Raw genomic sequence first — 19,952 nt, 5'->3', positions numbered from 1 at the left:
TACCTTCTTTTCCATGCAGCATAACCATCTGGTAGGAGAGAACATGAATGTTACCTGTCTACTCATGCTGCCAACTCAACTTCTCCAGCTTCATCAGAAAGAGAAGTGGGTAAGGAAAGTACACCCAGTACTAAGTCCCATTTACTCTTACCTGCCTGCTTGCTTCTTTACTGCAGCAGTACAGACACTATAGGACTGGAGAGCTAGTGAAGGCACCCTGTATATTATAGCTGTCAGCTCTGGCAAAGTAAGCACCTGAAATTCAGCAGAGTTTCAGCTCTATCAGTTGTGACTGTACTGTAGACATGTAGTGGAGCTGTATTGCTAGTGAAAATAAAATCTAATTTTCCTAGCATAGGCTAGGCTTACAAATCTTTGTCACTGTTGACATGCTTAAAGACGTCTGTTGTCTAGCAAGTGTTTATTTGCAGGGTAGATAGGACAACATGGCCAGTCAGTACCGTATCTAGAGCCTACAGCATGCATGTGTATACCCCAAGCTACCTCATTGTAATAGTTTGATCAGCCTATTGCAATTTTAGGTTTTTTGTTTACATAAAAACATGAGCATGTGTTTTGAGAAGTATATTCTCATCACTTAAGATTTATTTCAACAAAACCTGTCACTAAGGCAAAACTCTGCTATGCAAAGTGCTGAGTACTGAAGTATTATAAATGTATACAACTTGAAAAACAAAACTCCAGTTTGTTTATTCCAATGGCCAAAAATATTAAACACAAAACAACGCAAATTCATGGTTTATACTTTAGGAATATAAACTCTAGAGTACAATGAAAAACATATTTTACTATATAAAAAGTGAAACACTGCATTATCAAACAGAAAACAGAAAAATCATCACACAAACTATGCAAAACATGAAAAATGTGAGAAAGCGTGGCACTTTCATTTAGACTTCGGCTTTCAAGTTAAGACAGATAACATCTGTGAACTGATGCAGTTATTCCATAGACTTGTGTTACTAAAAATACACATCTAGTCCACTGTTGCAGTCTTTTAGAAATGGAGTTACCCAGATACAAAATCCACTATGCTACACATCTATGTACAGCATTTTAAACCTTAAAAATTAAACTTTGACAAAATATTTGACAAAATTACTAAACTATAAACTTGTAAAATCCTTATAGTAATCAAAAGGAGCCTGGTTACCTCTAGAAATTTTTTTTTTTTTTTAAAGTATTACTTTTTCCAGCAGCATGAACTCCAATAACCTTTCATGAATGTCAATAATTCCTCCCCCAAAAAATTGCTACAGAACATATCTACACAAAGTGGTTAGAATGTATACAATCTTTGCACAAAAGTGTCCTAGTTCTAGACAACAGGGAAGTTGTTCACTGTTAATCTTTAGATAATCAAATACTTCGATGTTAGATTTTGTTGTGTTAATGAAGCACTGGAAACATCTCCCTTTGATATAATGAAATGGAGTTCAAACCTAAGTGTGTGCATTAGCTACTTTTTTCCTTAGTACCACTTATTTGGATTTGTTGTTTGTAAGTAAGATCTCTCTCTTTTCTTCTGCAGAATGTTATACTAAATGGTGGTAACATCCGAAACATATTCAGTCAAAATTAACTTACTATTGTACAATGTAAAATGTAATTTCTTAAGAACACAATAACGCTTACTTAAAAAAAAAAAAAAAAAAGAAAGAAAGAAAGAAAAACCTTTATGTTCTCAATGCAAACTTGGTTAGTATAAAATTAAAAAGTTCAAAAATTCTCAAGACTCACTAAGTAACACTGTCTCCAAATACCCACCAAGACTTCCCTTGTATGACAGTCTGAGACATGAAGTTAGACATTGCTTATTTCTAAAACTTTTCTGGAATTGTTTAAATAATACAGTTATAAGTTTAAATACTTATGGTTATAAAAAGGTTGTTCGGATCAGATTTCAGTACTGCCAGGACCTAGGTTGTGGCAGTTACACAAAATGTGCTTAGCCATATAGATAGGCTTATAAAGACTTATGTACATAAAGCTGCATGTGTAAGAAGAAGCACTAGCCCTTTAGTATTAAGAAATCTTCCCTTTAAATCATATTTGCTTGAAAAGCATATAAATTCTATTGTACAAGAGGAATGTGGGATTTATTTTGTTTTAACATTTATTTAAACCCAGGAAGGAAAAATAAAATTTATTTACCCTTTTAACTAAATACCATCTGATCTGTAGTTTGGAGAACTGTCAAGTGACAGCTTTGTAAACATTAAAAGTTACTCATTTGTATCCATGGCATTTAATCACACTTCTAAAAGACAGTTAATTCTGTTAATCTGTAGCTTCAAACTTAAATGGCTGGATCTTCCAGTACAGTACAATCTTTTCTACCAATACTGAAACAAAAAGTTTTTAAGTACTATGGAAACATTTTTTTAAAAAATCAATTTCTCTATAAAAGTTAAGAAACTACTTAAAAATACTAATTTGTTCTGAAAGCTAATCCATGGTTAATACTGTCATGATAAAAAGTTTACTGGAATTATTTATCTAAAATTATTTGAAATGTAAGTTATAAGTCAACTTAAAGGTATAGTTCAAGTAAAAGACTTTTAAAATCATATTACCCTACAGCTAGGAGATCAGAGGAAGGCTGTATGTTCTGTTTAGTGAGAGCTAGGATAGGGTCTTGTGTGAAACTCTAGTGGAATCCCTTCTTGGCCTCCCAGGAGGAATTTTAAGTTATGTTAAATGCAGAATGTCTATTATGTAGACTTTACCTAGTAATATCTTTTACCAGGTCCCCAATGCTCTTCCACTGCCTGTGGTTCAGATGCTATAAATATACAATGTCTGGAAATCAACAAAATTTAACACAACACTGTTACCCACTGTAAGTCTGCCCCCACTCTAAAAGGTGTTCAAGAGGCTACAGACTTGAGTACAGTGAGAGCTTGTTTAAATGTATTTGTACTTTAGTTTTCAGTCAAACCAAGAGCAGATCTCAGGGCAATACTCAACTAAAGAAAGTCTAAAAAAGCTTTAGCCCTTGCTCTCTGTTATGAGGCCCTTTGACATTCTTGGCCTACAAAGGAACCTCACCACAGAGATCTGAATACCCATGAATGGATATGCATTAGACCTCCGTTTTACTTTCTCCTCTTCCCTTAAGAAAAGACCACATGGTTATACTATGTGAAACACACCCTCATTTTCAGGAAGTGGTTATTGCCAGCTTCTCTTCTCCCATTTGTGTGTAGCTTGCAATCAATAAGCATTGTTACAGTTATAATCTCAGCTAATAAGATTTTTTTTTAAACACTACAACCATACCCTTTAAAGCCTGTTGATATTTTGTAGTTTCAAACTAGCAAAATAATGGTGACATGACTTACATGTTACAATATAAATGAACATTACAACATTAAGTTATAACAAATGAAATTAGTTATAAATCGATTATAGTATAATTTCCCTTTGTGCTTGCAAGATTCTTAATTTGTACATCCTTTTGTAATATTCTCCTAGTCTCATTCAAGAACAAACCTAGTCTTTAAAACACATTATTCCATTAAAATGATGTGCTTGATTCAATGCAACAGGTGTCAAAATCAGCATAAACACACTGATATTGTAATTATGAACTCATTCTCCCCAAAGTGATGAAAAATGTTGGAAAGTCATTATCAACAAGTAGCTTTGTTCCTACTCCTGATGATAGATAAGAAACCAAAGTCATTGCATGCTCTGACAGAACACACTGGCTTGGAGTGGGCAGGAGAGCAGTTAGGGAGGAAGACCTGCGCCTTTGTAATTCTGCATCCCACCACACCAAGGAAGAAATGGAAATAAAAATCTATTTATAGTCAGGCTATCAATGATCTTCAAGCCTAGTTATGGGTAAAAAGTGTGACTAAAAAGACTTACACTGCAGTCAATGCAGGAAGGGGTAACAGCTGGAATCTTCTCTAGCTAACTCATCAGAATTGATCACAGATTTCCAATTGCAGAATATTTGTTTTAGTTAAAGTGTGAGCCAGAAAAATGTATTTAAAAATCTCACTTTCTAGACTCCACTTGGGACTGATGGACTTTTTTTTTTTCCTTTTGAACTAAGCACATTTGATAACTCTCAGTCTCAAATATGGAACCCAACTAATGCCATTTTTAGTCATTTTTCAGAGTATTATGACATTTTCATCAGAAAACGCCTGTCCTGAGCAGAAGTTTGCACTGCCATCGTATGTTTTTGGAGCTAAGTTCTCAAACAAATGTTTACGGAGACGTATCAGACACAAAACTCAGTTTGCAAATGCCCATACATTTATAGGAATATGCAACTCAAGCAGTGTTCAAACACACCGACTTTGTGCATTAAGTCAGGCACATGCAAAGATCTGGCCCATTATTAGGAAAGTTTCCATTTAACATGCAACACTGAACTGGTGATTCTAGCTGTAGTCCTATAGCAAAGTACATCACTTATGTTAACACATTTTCTCTGGCATGGTCTGTGATGATGTGATTTTATTCTATGGACCTATTGCAATGTCATCCAGAATTTCATTCCTGAGTTACAAACCCCTGCTAATAGAAAACTTCAGTCACTGATGCAAACTAGTTACTGAAGAGTTACATCCTGAGAAAGAGGATCCCTTTGCTCTGAAGTCTGTATTTTATAACACAGACACACACAATGTCAGCATGGCTAAACAGAGCCTGCTAACATTGGTTAACAATTGCTTTCATAGGGGATGTAAACAATAGGAAGTGTAAGTGTAAAATCAACCATCAAAGAAAAAAACCCTATAGACTATTAACAACAATTTAAACTCAATGCAAAATAGTTAAAAATTGTAATCTAGACAAACTGTCAAATGCAAGCCAAGCCCTAACAATAACACGAATTGGGGGTGGAGGGCTTAGATTTCAAAAAGGGAAGATAGGGAGCACAATGTATAACACCCACATCAACAGAATCTTTAGATTCTTTTCTCAGACTGGGCAATTTGTCAGACATCAATCTGATGACAGTGTTATGCTGATGCTAGGAGGTCGCTGCTGATTTGATTGTTTGTTTGAAATGGGAAGATCTATTCTTTCTGCTCCATATATCAATTTTTCCTCCTGAAGACTACATACTGAAAATCTGTTTGCTTCAGTACCATTTCCACCACTACCACTACGGTTATTTGGAACTGTGATACCACTGACCTGCTCAAAGGATTTACTAAAAACGGTAGTGGTAGTTCTAGCCAAACTATGACTGCCAGGCTTAGGCAGGGATTGGCTAGTAGTTAATGTCAGTCTCTTTAAAGACAGAAGATCTAAATTTTCACTCATGGCTCTCTGTGTTTGTTTTCGAGAGAAGTCTTCTCTGCAGGATTCCCCAGAAGCTTCTTTTTCTTTCCCCCCAGCTTTGCTTCCTCCAGATCTTCGTTGGCTCTTCCCTAAAAGGATCTTGCTGCTGGTATTGTTACTGTTTGATAAGGCAGACTGGCTTGTGCTAGAAGTAGCTCTAGAGTAAAACCCTTCATCAACTTCAGATACTTCTATCAGTTCTTCTGGAATTGCTAGATCAGGATTATCTGTATAAAGGAACAAGAAAAAAGTTAATTAAAAGGTGTTATTCATATTGTGATTAATTCAGAAATATACAGTTAGACTGACATTTTCGAGCATGAAGCCATAAAACAATAGAGTATGGAGCACAATAGAAAAATGTGGAACACTTACCTATTACATTAAATTGTAGAAAATGATTCATTATGATTTAAATTGCATCAAGTAAAGTTGCATTTACTAAATCAAGAGGCATGCCTACAATCTCATTTTGTAGTGATTTAAAAAAAAAAAAAAAAAAAAAAAAAAAAAATTACTGTTATTCATGCAAAAGATTAGGAACAGATCAGAAAGATACCACATAGGATTTATACCTTCTTAGTTTTCTATTATGTGCAAGTGCTTCTACATACTATTTGCAAAGCAAATTAATCATGAAGGTAGATCATCAATGACCCAAAATACCCAATCTGGCCCCTGCAAGTTTAGAAAACCCAACAGTGTTTCAGTTTTACGACTGAAAGGTCACCTTCTGCATTATCTGTTTGCTAATATAACTAGGTTGGAAATCTAACCCTGGATTATGGAAGTCTCAGGATCATGAAGGTATTTTGAATGGTATATTGGGGGAAAAAAACTGTAAAGTGTACTGAAATGCTTTTTTGCATAAATTTGAAATAGTCCACTGTTTCCTTGATAACTGAATTTGTAAATCCAACTAATAATCAAAATAAAATCAAAGTAAAAGAATAGGAAAGTATTTTCTGTCAGTGTTGAGCCTTACAGTGTAGTTTCCCCAAGTTACATCATCATTGTATGTGGCACAGACTCAACAAGAAATTGTGTGTGGAGTGCATGCATTTATGTTTTTATTAAATGACAACATGCAAATACAGTAACTGCATTCTGCAACTCTCCAAACATGCAGCAGTGACCCTTTCAATTAATGGTACCTTAGAGTGCAGCTACAAAGTGCTCTGCTAAAACTGCACTCTGCCAGATGAGTTTATTCCATCCTCCATCATTTTTCTTAGAGATTTTTGTCTCCTGATTTCTGGCAGGCCTTTGCTGTCAGTTCTAGGATCTGTAGCTGTTTCCTGCACACCCTGTATATGCTGAGAATCATTCTCTGCTAGTGCTCTGCTTTTTTCCCCATTCCCGGTTCTCTCTCCAGTCACATTTGTGACACTAATTTCAGGTATGACAAAGTTTCCCAATTCAGAAGCATCATTACCATTCTCTGGTTGTTCTAGAATTGAAGATGGATAAGAAAGAAAGAAAAAAAAAAAGATGTCTGAAACAAAAACATGAAACAACAAAAACACAGAACTGGATGGCTGAAGTGTTATGAATCAAAACAGATGTATGCATATTAACTTTTTGTTAATTAGCAGTATTAGTGAAGATTAAGTAATTCTACCCTTTTTTCAAAAATGAACTTTCTCCCATGCTCTGTGCCATGTCCCCCTCCGATCTCCTTTGTCTTTAAGTATTAAAGTCCTGAAAGATGCTTATGAAACATGTGTTTTTAAAAATTCAAAAGTTACATGTTATTTTAGACATCAAAACTGAGTTCAGCTCCCCCCCACAATTCACTTCTATGGACAGGTCTACACTACAGACCTATATCAGTATAACTACATCACACAGGGGTGTGAAAAATCCACACCTTGAGCAACATAGTTATACTGACCTAACTCTCCATGTAGACAGCGCTAGGTTGATGGGAGAGGCTCTCCTGTCGACATAGCTACTGCCTCTTGGGGAGATAGATTAACTATGCAGACGGGAGAGACACTCCACATCAGCGTATGTCAGCATAGTAGTGTTTTCAAAGAAGTGTTCTAGCGGCTACATGTGAAGACAAGCCCTATGACAATACTGTATCAGCTGTACTAAGGTATAAAGAAAACCTTTGTTTTTAAAGTTACCTTTACAACAATCTCTATGTTAACTTGAAATACTACCACAAAGGAGCAGAGATTATGCCTTCAGTATGCACTGATATAGCACTATCACTGAATGTGGTTGAACTGAAAATCCTACATCTTGAGAGCCAGATCAACTCAGGTACATTGCCACTTTATCTCTGCATTCTTTTAAAAGTTATTTTCAACTGGAATAAATTTGCATACTTAGGAAAACTTTCAAGTACATCAACTGAAAATTCACTTAACCTTTATATAAAATCTGCAAAAAGTAACATCTACCAAAAAGCTATGTAGCTGTAACATGGAATGTTTATTCTATAGAAGTCCTTATATCACACCCATCACCATAGCATTTAGCACCTTCTAGTAGCACAATAAACATGTTGACCTCAGCCCATTTTCTGCTCTTATTTGAGCTTTTAGTGAAGCTTGATTTGTAGTATCCTTATCACTTCTGTGTCAGATTGATCTCAAGTACTAGACTTCCCTACAGGATCAAAACAGGAGAAGATAGGCTACAAGGGAGAAACAGGTCATTGCAATGCTGGAGAAGGATGGAAACAGGTTGAGGCAAAAGTGATGATCTTAGCTTCAAGGTGTACTGTAATTTGACTGCTAGATATAGAGGGAAAGACAGAAAATTCCAGCAAACAGAAGACAGCATTAAACCCACAGCAAAAGAAGAGTGGGCCATCATTTAAAAAGTAGTATGAGCATACTCTGATATTCCTGGATATTTTAAATAATGGTGACAAATAGTGTTTGCTGCAGTTCTTGATACTATAGATAGATGAATATAAGTAGTACCATTTAATTGGAAAAGTGGTATTTTTATATAGTAAAAAGGGATAGGAAGATCTTCAAAACGTAAAGGTAGAGTCGGTCAAGAATTTTGACAGAACAATTTATTCCATGCAGGGCCCAAGCATAATTTTTTTGGGCCCAGTATAAACTTGTAACACAGGCCCCCACCCACCCACATACCACAATCCTTCATCCCAGACAGTCTCATGAGCCATGAAAATGTTTTTTCTCATGATAATGGGGGTTGCAGCCTGGGCTGGTAAAGTGTACCCTTCCTCTCTCCCCCCCCCCGGCAAACATCTACTAAAGAGATGGTCTACTAGATGGTCTACTAGATCACCAGAATCACGCTATCTGCTGGAACGAATGGATTTGGGGAGGTAAGTTAAGTACCTGACAGTTTACTATAAATGGTGAAATGTTTCCAAGGACAGCTTAACAGAAAAGAGTCTCCCCATGCTTTGCATAACCAAATATCCAGTGGCCCTTTCTATAGGTTTAGGGGTTCGCCTATATATCAATGACCAAAACAACAATTTTTCCCTTACTGTTTAACATGATTTTCACCAGCTGGCAGGCTGCCACTCTCCAAGTGAAGTGGCTACTGTAGTTTGTGAAGCTGAAAGATGTATGTTTGTGATTTATATTTTTTAGTATTTATATAGATGTATACGCACGGCTGTTGTCAAAATTTCAGCAGAGAAGACAAGTCTGATTTCAACATTTGTGGAAGGGATTAAGTAGGAAAATTTACTGTTAGGTTTCTTAGGAGTATGAGTGGATGCACAAATATGACATCCAAAGGGTGTCTATTGTATTGTGTCTATTTCAGTTAACAGGAACTTTTTTGGTAGAACTCCACTAGAGCTAGTAGTAAGAGCAGGAAAGAAAGATAACAAATGAACACTACATGATACTAACTAATAACATGACCAACTGCATTTCAGCATGGCCACACGTCTATCTACAGTACTTACCTAAGACAGCAGTCAGTTTTTGCAGTGGCAATACCTATTTTGACCATATAGCTCTTTCACGTTCTTCTTTTATAGCTACAAAACAACTGGCACCTTTAACCCTAATGTACCTAAGGTACCTTAAAACTCTGTTTAAAATTAGCTGAATGCGCATGCCTAAGTGTGTAGCCATTCGGACAATGTATTGAAACTTTCAATCTTAAAAGCTTTACTCAATTACATTTAAACACACAGTTAGAAGCCACTGATAGGCAAGAAATGAAAATACCACATTTTTCAGATTTCAATGTGATTTAAGAACTTGTTTCCTTTCCCTGTCCCATCCCCGCCACCAAAAGCCAATTTTTCACAGCTTGGGTTCAAATCATGCTATTTCGATCTACTCATTTGACGCCAAAGGAATTAATACATCTAATTGCCAAGAACATTGGATGATAGAGAAAACTCTGAAGGGTCACTGTAGTTTTTGGCGTGTTAGATAAACATATTAATTGCTAAGAGTTATAAAACAAAACTATTTAAAGCTACTATAAATTTGTTATTCTGCATCTAACATATACTAGGCAAGTGGTGCCAGGGCTTTTATCCCATTTGCTTTCAATTTTCTTTTCTTTCCTTCCTTAAATAATACATCTCAGTTTAAGCAACTTTTAAATCTTGCATGAGACATGCAATTTTCCTACAGTTTCTCCATTTATAGATGGAGACAGAACAGCCCCTACATACCTGTTTTTAAATAGGAGAACAATGAGAACTGATGATGCAAGAAATTCTTTTGCCATAAGGCTGATTATTTATAGGAAAACTAAGTCAATAGTAACAACAACAGCCTCAATTTGATGAACAGATGGTAGCCTATGTCAGACAAAGATCATGATACCTGTCTCTGAGGGGACAGACTGATTGAAAGAGCCTTAAACTAGGTATTATGGGAAGATGGCTGGGAGACAGAATCAGGCATGGAGGTTACCATATTGAGTGGGAGGAAAGTCAAATAAAAGAAGATAGCAATGGAAAAAAGGAACAGAGAAGAAGAATGGACAACAAGAGGAAATATAATGCCAATACCACTGACAATAAAAGTCAGGCAATACTGGCAGTAAAATGACTACCTAATCAGGCGAGGAATCTGGGTGAAGGCAAACAGGAACAACTGAGGTGACTACATCACTGCAAGGAGCCTACATAAAAAATGGAGGAACTAGACCTACTGGTGTAGGAAGTGGGACCAGCTATTATAGGGATAACAAAAATATGGTGGAATAGTAGTCATGACTGGAATAAAGGTATTGAGAGGCATGTGCTATTCAGGAAGGACATCTAAGAACAATGACTTTTCTTCAAAAGTAGTTACAAAAAATGTGACAATTTTAATGAAAACTATTCACTAGTTTCTCTGTGTCAATACAGAGATGAGAATGTATTTCCAATTCTCAAACAATACATAGATCTTCCTCACAATATAGATTTTATTTACAGCATAGCAGTAAGTTATATTTTATACTGAGATTGGTGTAAACAGGCTTACTTCTTCAATGCAAATCTTCCACATTAGGCAACAATGCATTTTATCAAGAGACTGATTGCTCCTGAAAAGCATATTTTAAAATTAGATTAAAAGATTATAAATTTTAAGATTCCAGGCCATTAAGAAATGATAAAAATATAAAATTAAATAAATTCTTCTCTTTTCTATACATACTCTATACAATTACCATTTACACATCCTGATTTTTTTCAAATATTGGAAAAACTGATTTAAAAAAAATTTAAAAAATGCTACTGAAATGTCAGTGATAAACAGTCAATTATTTTCCCACATGTAAACATACTAAACATGGTGTTTGAATGCATTTTTCTTTTAAATCTACAGCTGTTGCTCTAGGATGTCTCACTCACTCTCCTGCTTTATAGTCTTCCATTTTGTGCATGTATGATGACGAAGAGTGGACGATGGGTGGGCATAGAAGTCACGGTATTAGGAAGTAAGCCAAATTTCAATACTCAGGTTAGTGGCCCATAAATTTAACCATTCCCCATGTGAGATCAAAGTATCAACCTAATAAAAGGCAGTAGCTACCTGTTGTCAGGAGTAAGCAAAGTACTTTCCAGTCCTTTCTGCCATGAAATCAGAATTTACACAGCAGTATCACCAGACCCATAGGGAGCAAATCTATTCCTGAGCCAGTTCATGGATTTTAACTTCAGGCTTTGTGCTGTCAATAGTCTCTCCAATTGCAAATACTTTCTACAATTATAGAAGATCCTTTTTGAAATGTCATCCTGAGCTAGCTGATTTATGTGGCATAATTATTTTAAACTACACAGTTTTTCAGATGTCCTTGTATATCTCCATATGGATTTCCCAGTTTTAGGGATTAAGTGGTTTAACACATTTTTCCCCACTACTTTCCTCTTGTCTTAGCTTTGCAGTTGAGTCTAATTCCAATAAGACTGATTATTATTTTTTTATGTAATGACTTCTGTTTTTTTTGTTTTTTTGTGTGTCAAAAGTCCACAATTATCCAACTAAATTACTGTACTTGGATGCTCACATAAGTTTGTGAAGACTAGTCTGTACTGGAATACATCACAATACTTTACTTCTGTTCTAAAAGTTCAAATTATTCCAAAATGTCTCCAGAGAACAGATCCTTCAGATTTTAGTGCATTTTCTTTTCAGCTTGTATGATGGCAAGTTTTCCCTATAACTATTCCAAAAACTGAAAGTTCTCATAAAAGGGTCTCCTATCCCCACTACTTAACTATTAGTATTAGGAAGTTTGAGAGGTCAGAAGTCAGCGAAATTCACCCCATTTTCACAGAATCAGGGTCTGTGCTTTTCAGTGTAAAGTGTTCTTTGTGTAATGTAATGGACATCAGCAGCGAATAGTTGTAAACATCAATAAATCCCAGGCCTCTTGGATTTTTGCACAGAGGAAATTTTGCATATTAGTCAAAGCCATTTTCCTCAAACAAAGATAATTGTAATTCACCGAAGTTCTTAGAACTATTTATCAGCTTGTATATGATGCAGCCACCAGGAAGAACAAGATTTTGGGTAATAAGCACATTTTGATTAACTTATTCCTGTCCTCCACTCCTCTACACCCACATAGAGCAACAAGCCCATAAACTCATCTAATGATCGATAGCAAAGGAATTTTCTTGAAATAGCTTGTTGGAGCGTGTCATTTGTACTCCAAATACTTTTATACCATGCAGCCCACTGAAATTCCTATTTTCTGCACCAATACAGCTAATTTGCCAATGTTTCTACTAAACAAACTAGTCCCAAAACTCTTAATTTTTAAAAACTGATATCAAGTTTCAGCTGAGACTAACTGTATTCATGTCATGAACATTGATTCTCTGCATATTCTAGAAAGAGCCCTCAGACTAAGATGAACAAAACAAGAGATGATGAATTTTAATAGCAGTAGTCAGATCAGTAGCCTTCTTCACAAGCCTTCCCCCTTCTTGCCATCAACTCTGATGTCCACCCTAGTTCAGATCATCCTCTCCCCACAATACACATGTCCCTAAAGGCCATTCCCATCTTCTCTCCCAACCTCCAATGTCTGGCCCTCTTGTCATTCGCACCTTCAGGATCTCTGCTGACTTACCACATCTGCAGGTGGTTCATAAAATGGCAACCTGCTACTCCCATGGAAGGTCAGGTGGCTGCCTCCTCACACATTGCTTCAATGGATGATCATCATTGACAGATAGATGGATAGGTGGTTTCAAAGCAGCTGCTAGCCATTCTCCCCACCCTCCATCTCCTCTGAACACAACATACACACATTTCATGATAGTAAAGGGAGTGTCCTGTAGCAAGGTAGATCTGGCACATCCAACCCCTGCTGATGTTCTTGTTTTTATCTTCTACCCACAGGCCAGAAAAAAAATGAGGCAGCCCTTTGGAGCCCAACTATTCCAAGTGTGATAACTATCTTTTTCAGGATTCTCTGGACTATGAGCTCCTAATCACTGCAGGAGCTGTTGGCTCAAGATTTATGTCCAAGACCCAAACCTTCTTTAGCTCATCAGAAGGAATTCCTCAGGAGTAATAAATCAATTCCCAGTGGAACACTAGAGTTATTTCACAGTATTTTGATCGATATCATGAGTTTGTCTATGTCAAATTTGGAGAATGGTTCACCCTCCTAAATACAGTCCCCAACTCCTCAGAAAAAGCAGCAGTTGTAACCTTGAGGATATTTTCCACTCTATAGATTACATTTAACGGCCAGTTAAGAAACCTTATCTGGTCTGGATTTATGATTCAGGATTTATGAGTCAGGGTTTTTGCTAGAATTTTTATAAATAAAATTTTGGAAGCGAGGCTTATTGGAAATGGTATAATGCACAGAGTCTTTCATTTATAAACCCTCAAAAGCCCTTGTTAGTCATTGAGCAGATATTGCAGATTCATTTTTGGTATACTGGAATGAGAGATGTCTCTAACAGGATATTAGGGACATTTTTGGCTGAAACAAATTTTGACTACACAAATTTTTTCCTGGAGTGCAATTTTTCCTATTAAACCATTTAGTGCCACCATCCAAGGTCTTAGATTGTAGTTCCTTTCCTGAATCAAATGGAATCTTGACAAGAACTTATTTTTGTAAAAGAGCCCTTATTTTTCTCCCAAAGATTATCATCATTCCTTGCTTAGGTCACACTAATTGCTTAGAATGAGATTGGCATTAGGCGTCTCTCTAACTGTCAAACCATCTCTCTTCATAAGTGAATAGTTATTTCAATGTTTTATGGGAGTCTGTTTCTCTACTAACACTAATAAACCTCTTGCCTTACTGTTATCTGCTGCAGCAAACACTTGTCCCACCCAATGTCTCCTGAACTTCGCCATCTGCATCAAGTATGATCCCTGCAAGAAGGCAATATCAAAGCATGATTTTTGTAAAGACTGCAAGACTTTGTATTTTTGCTGTATAACCAGCACCTTTAAAAAAAAAAAAGCATGAAATAAGACTCATTAGGATTGGCCCCATTATAATCCTTTCCCCCCTCCGTATTATCAAAAGTGATAAAGTAGAAGACAATCCGAGAGAGTTAAATTTGCTTTCAATTTCTCTCAGAAAGAAGCAACAGATCCACTGGCTTTGATCTATGCTTCCCTGTATTAGTGAGTTTCAATTACCAACACCAAAGCCATGCAAAAGAGAAAGATTAAAGACAGAGTGACAACTGGCATAATTGTATTCAGAGATAGTTTCTTGATTAAAAAAGATGAGCCACCATTTGCTCAACGAAGCTCAACTCCTTGACAAAGCTCAAAGAAGCTCAACTCAAGGACCTCAACAGTTACTGGCTCCTTTCTAATTTCAAGGAGATTCTGATAAGTCTTAACCAGCAACAAATCCTATCTTATTTTCTTCTGATAATTAGGAGGGGCAAGTATCTATTTTGCACACTATAGACTGAAATGCTCCCTTGCACTCCCTAATAATTTCAGTTAGAAATACTATTGAAATTTATGCAGGCACTTGTACCCTGCAGCACTGGCTCTGACCCATAAACAGCCATCACTTAGGACCACTGCACTCAACCTGCTTTCATTGATACTTTTATACTTTTCATGAAGAGTTTGCTGTAAATATTACCACACTGGGCATTACTGTACATCAAGGCAAATAAGCAAGAGTTTTGTAGATTTTATCTTGCTTTAAAAATTTTAAGACACCTATACATTTGGATATTATAATTTAAAAAAAAAAAAAAAATCAGCACTTATCCAAGATTTGTAGGTCCTTTACAATTTTTTAAATAGTCTTGTAGTAATTTTGTTGCTAAATATACTGCCTATATAATAATGATGCCTCTCATAGTAATACCCACTCTGAGCCCAACCCAAAACAGTCAAAATACCAATTAAAGATGAAGAGTGACCACATTATATAATAGCCTGTATTAATGATCTTCACTGCTCTCAACCCAAGCTGGGAGCCACCAGGCCTTAGGCACAGCAAGTGGTCAAGGGCGCCAATCTGTGCTCAATTTGCTCTTCCTTCTCAGACATGAAGTGCAGATTATTGACTACTGCAAAAACAGAAGACAATGTGCCGTTTTCTGGCAGCCCAGTCTGGGCCTGATTAAAGACTTCTGATGAAGTTTTTTTAGTCTCTATTGTTTAATAATGATAATTACTCGTACAATTGTATATGACAGTCTTCTCCCACGCCACACCCTGTCTAGTGTTCATTGAATATTTTGTGTAAGGTCCCATGAGGAGAACATTACCTGCCTTAACTTACTTTGGTTATTGCAACTAATAATTGTTTCCATTTGGACACAAATCTGGGACATAACAGATATTTAATATATTAATGCTTCCTGTTAAACATAATGTGTATATGTAACTTCTCTAGCCACAGATTCAAGAATTTTGTACAATCCTACATTTTAAAACAAAAAAGAATTTTAAAGAGCTGAACAGCTGAGGAGAGAAACTGAAAATGTTCACTCAGAGCTACAGCAAGGAGATATTCATTCCCCAGTTAGGAAAAAAGATTCAACAATTGAATCTGTTACTGGAAGTTGTCTCAGTATATAATAGCTAGGCATAAATGAAATCAAAAGCACAATGGCTCAGACATCCAACTGTGCAATCCTTGGTACCTAGTCAAATTCACAGCACAAACCCAAATGAGCTACTAAGACTGCTCTATTCATACTCTTCAGAGAAAGATTAAACACCCATGATATTGGGGTTTTTTGTTTTTTTTTTTTAAAAGAGACTAGTGTGTAGCAGCTTTCACCTCCCTAACCAGATGCATTTTGGTTAACATTACAATTAAATTGAAGATATGTGGTGGCTAAATCCCCTAGACTGCTCTAAAAACATCAACCTTTTAAAAAAATTAAACATAGCTCTAATAAAAAAAGCAAATATTTAATGTTTACAGTGTGTTTCTTACCATGTCTCTTCCATCTATGCCCCCGGATGGACATGCTAGTCACAGCATTTCTTGATATTCTAGATGAAGTAGGTGTAATTTCAACCTGAATGCATCTTGTACCTTCTTTGCTAGATTTCATGGCACCTTGAGGCAGTGAGGCCTTTATTGCATTAGCAACCTAGAAAGGAAAAATGTGGGTCAAGTTCTTATCAAGATTTGAATTCCAACAGAAATATTATTTACAGTAATTAGAATATTTTTACTATTCTGGGAAAAATATAATACCTCATGCAATTTAAGATCAGATATGATCATATGGTTCAAAGTAAGTATCAAAGATTAGACTACAATTTGTTTTCAATTTAGACTTCAAGAAATAAAGGCATATTAAATTCAAGCAACCAGCAAAATACTTTAAACAGCTGCTTTGATGGTAGTCCCCATTTAAAATCATGGTTACTTACCACATCCTTCATGAAGCTCTTGTGCTTCCACCAAGGCTTTAAATTCTATTTTTCCACTGTTTGAGTGCCCAAAGAAACACTACTTTTGGGAGGGGGGGGATGGAGGGTGAAGGAGGAGGAGAGCAGAGAGGGAGTGTTAAAAAATGCATGCTTCCAAACATCTTTAGCATAGGTAGGAGAGTCAGATGATTCCTTATGGGCCTATGGTCCATTAAAAAGCTGCATCATCAGCATGAATTTACAGTTTAGTAACTCTATCTAGATTTTTATAGAAAAATCCCAGACATAATACCTACCAGCAGTGGTTCTGGATATAATTCCAGCTGAGCTCTATACAAAATGTCATCCATTGCTTTACGAGCTAGATCCCATTCTCCATTGTAACTAGAAAATTATAATAAGTATTATTACCAAGTTTTAGAAACTGAACCCTCATTTTTATCTCAAGTAATAGCTGAGTTTCTCTCCTTGGTCTCATTATCTTCAAGCATTAATAATAACCTTATTCAGAAATTAATTCAGCTGAGTCACTGAACTTACTGTTAATAAGAACAAAAAGTATAGGGAGACAATTTTGACTTTTTAATCAAAGAAAAAAATGCAAGTTTAAAAGCAGTTTGTTTATAACCAATAACTTACATTCCTGAGTGGTTTAATTTTAGGTAAACATTCAACAAGTTGCTGCATTTTAGTTATGGAATTGCAACAAAAGTTGCACAGTAGTATGCTGTTCCACATCTTGAATATCTACTTATGTTGTGAACAAGACTACAGGAGCAGTCATTTCAGTTAATACAACAATATCAAAATTCAATTAGTTTATCTGTGACCATCAGTGGATGATAAGAGCATTGAAGACAAGAGAAGCAATAACATAGATGCGGCAAGAAAAATTTAAGACTGAAATAAGTTTTCCAAAACTGAATCCACATTTGTCACTTCTAAGCACAAACACACGTGAGTAAGAATCGATGTAGGATGAGTAGATACACTAGTTGTAAATCATTATTCTAAAATATTCTGATATTGGTTAAATATATCAAATGATATTTTCCCCAAGTTGCATGCTTCATTGCAGCTAATAGGATATAGAATTATACACATGTATCAAGAAGGGAATATACTCCTAATTTATGATTGGCAGAATTATGTTTAACAGATATGAAAGGACATATGCAGTAAAAAGAATATACAAATTAAGCTGTCATATGTGTATGGTAAACTTACAAGGCATAATAAATCCCAGTTAGCATTTGCACCATGAATTCAGAAGAAACTGGAATCCTGCTATTTACTCCTTTGTATTTTCTTACTTGTTGTCGAGGATATCCACAGACACAGATTCTAGAGAAACCATGCATTTGGCATTAGGACAACTAGTAATTCAGATTAATCCATATCTAACACATTACAAAGTTAAGAAGAGTTTACTATATGCCACAGCCAGAAGTGACAATCACAAAGCGAATCCATCCATCAGCCACTTTTTCTGAACCAGATGACTCTTATTTATCCATTTTGAAAAATACGTGCAAGAGTGTTCAAAATGCCCTCTATTGGGAGAGCACGAGTCCTTCATACTTCATTACACACTAAAGAAACTTAAGTCACTCATGTTACAAGCACATGGCAGGTGGATGGAGGAATAAACCCAGTTTGTCAATGCTAATCAATCTGAATTAAAAAAATTTTGCTGTCCAATGGAAAAAGTAACAGTGCATGAAATACACTATGTGATCTCAACATTAACAAAATACATAAGTATCAGATTACTCATGATGCTACTTCTCAGACACTAGTGAATCTGCTAGGGTTGGAGATTCCCAAGGCAGGAGTGTATATGTTGCTCCATAAAATGAGATTACCTTTGCCAATATTGAAGTATATTATCTGCACATGCTCCAAATTCACAAAGTTATTCTAAAAATGATAAAAATCTTTTCTGTTTTGGTGCTAGTTTTCAATCGTATTCCATCAGGGATTGTAATTTGTGTGGCTTTTGTAAATCAAAAATGGCAAAAAAAACTTGACACCTACAATAAATCACTGAATATACATTAATAGACTTTTCAAAGGGAAGTCTTTTTTCAAAGTCTAAAGGAATTTAATGTAATTTAATTGTAGTATTTTAATCAAGTTTTTTTATGTCGTCTTCCTCAAGGTGGAGCCTGGAAGATATTGATGATCAGAAATTAATTTTGAATTGTCATAATGAAATACTCTATTAGCAGATACTTTATCCCTGTAACACTCCCCTTGTTTCTGTTTGCAGTTTACAGTAACTAGTATATGCATCTGACCTTTTCTGCCACAAACATTAAAGTGAATATGAGACTGAGTCCCAAGATCTTTTATTGAACAATGTCTTCAGGTGCCAATAGTTCTCCATAGTTAGAAGATCCTATGCTTTAATTCTGGCTCTGCTATTAACTTTCTGTGCATTCTTGGACATATCACTTCACTCTCTGTGCCTCATTCTGCCACCCAGCCTTTGTCATGCCTATTTGAAATAGTAAATTCTTTGGACGAAGGATTTCTCCCCCTCTGTATGTGATTGGGTTTTTAGGCACTACGGTCATACAACTATTAACTGAATGTTTCCCCTCAATCCTTTGGATCTTTTTACTATCTTTTTCTTGTAATGTCACACCACCTTTACAAATCCCTGTTTTTCAATCAATATTTTCCTCATGTTAAGAGTTTTTTCGATGTTTACATAAAAAGAAACCTGACATCATGCTCCCAAACATTTTCAAAGAAATTTTTTTTAACCATTTTATAATGGACTACATGTTCCCTCAGCAGATGAAGTCCATTAGGCTTGATTTTCCTCCCAACTATGCGTATCTACAGTATGCAAGCTCTAGTACTACAAAGGTTAAATTCATTAACTCCAGTCCCACTACCTGCATATAGAGCCAGAAAGCAATTCTGTGCACTTTCAATATTCTCTCTCATTCCTAAAGATAAAATTTCAATCTTTGCACCCCCGATAGTCAGCATTGTATGGCTAGTAAGTGTGAAACTGATTAAGAATGGAAAGATTATCAGGGGTTTGGAAGCAGGATTTCAGAGCACTATGAAACTATGTGTTTTTGATTAAGTCAATACTTATTCTTCCATTGCATTCTTCCATTGCTGTAGTAAATCCACTTCCCTGAGAGGGAGTAGCTGGATTGACGGAAGAATTCTTTTATTGACTTAGCACTGTCTACACTGGAGATTAGGTCAGCAGAGTTATGTTTCTTGGTGGTGTGGATTTTTCACACTCTTAAGAGAAGTAGCTATGCCGATGTAAGTTTTCAGTGTACACCAGCC

General features: G+C 35.9%; 1 protein-coding gene across 3 annotated transcripts in view; it reads right to left on the bottom strand.

Annotated features, from left to right (window-relative positions):
• Positions 1-686: 686 nt before the first annotated feature.
• Positions 687-19,952, bottom strand: part of HYCC1 (hyccin PI4KA lipid kinase complex subunit 1) — a 104,491-nt gene continuing 85,225 nt past the window's right edge. For 2 of the 3 annotated variants that reach the window (XM_067562077.1, XM_067562078.1), the window contains exons 8-11: positions 17,862-17,978; positions 16,931-17,018; positions 16,189-16,348; positions 687-5,558 (exon numbers count right to left, since the gene is read on the bottom strand). In XM_067562077.1, the coding sequence (XP_067418178.1) occupies positions 4,990-5,558; positions 16,189-16,348; positions 16,931-17,018; positions 17,862-17,978 (934 nt within the window). In that variant the 3' untranslated portion in view covers positions 687-4,989. Of the gene's footprint in view, positions 5,559-6,485; positions 6,782-16,188; positions 16,349-16,930; positions 17,019-17,861; positions 17,979-19,952 lie in introns of all 3 variants that reach the window. The other variant, XM_067562079.1, reaches the window with a different exon arrangement.

The sequence above is a fragment of the Emydura macquarii genome, unplaced genomic scaffold (genome assembly GCF_026122565.2).
Source record: "Emydura macquarii macquarii isolate MOO-44397 ecotype Brisbane River unplaced genomic scaffold, CSIRO-AGI_Emac_v2 contig_2422, whole genome shotgun sequence".
NCBI lineage: Eukaryota > Metazoa > Chordata > Testudines > Chelidae > Emydura > Emydura macquarii.
Note: the sequence above shows the minus strand (reverse complement) of the source record. Positions and strands in the feature narration are given on the sequence as shown.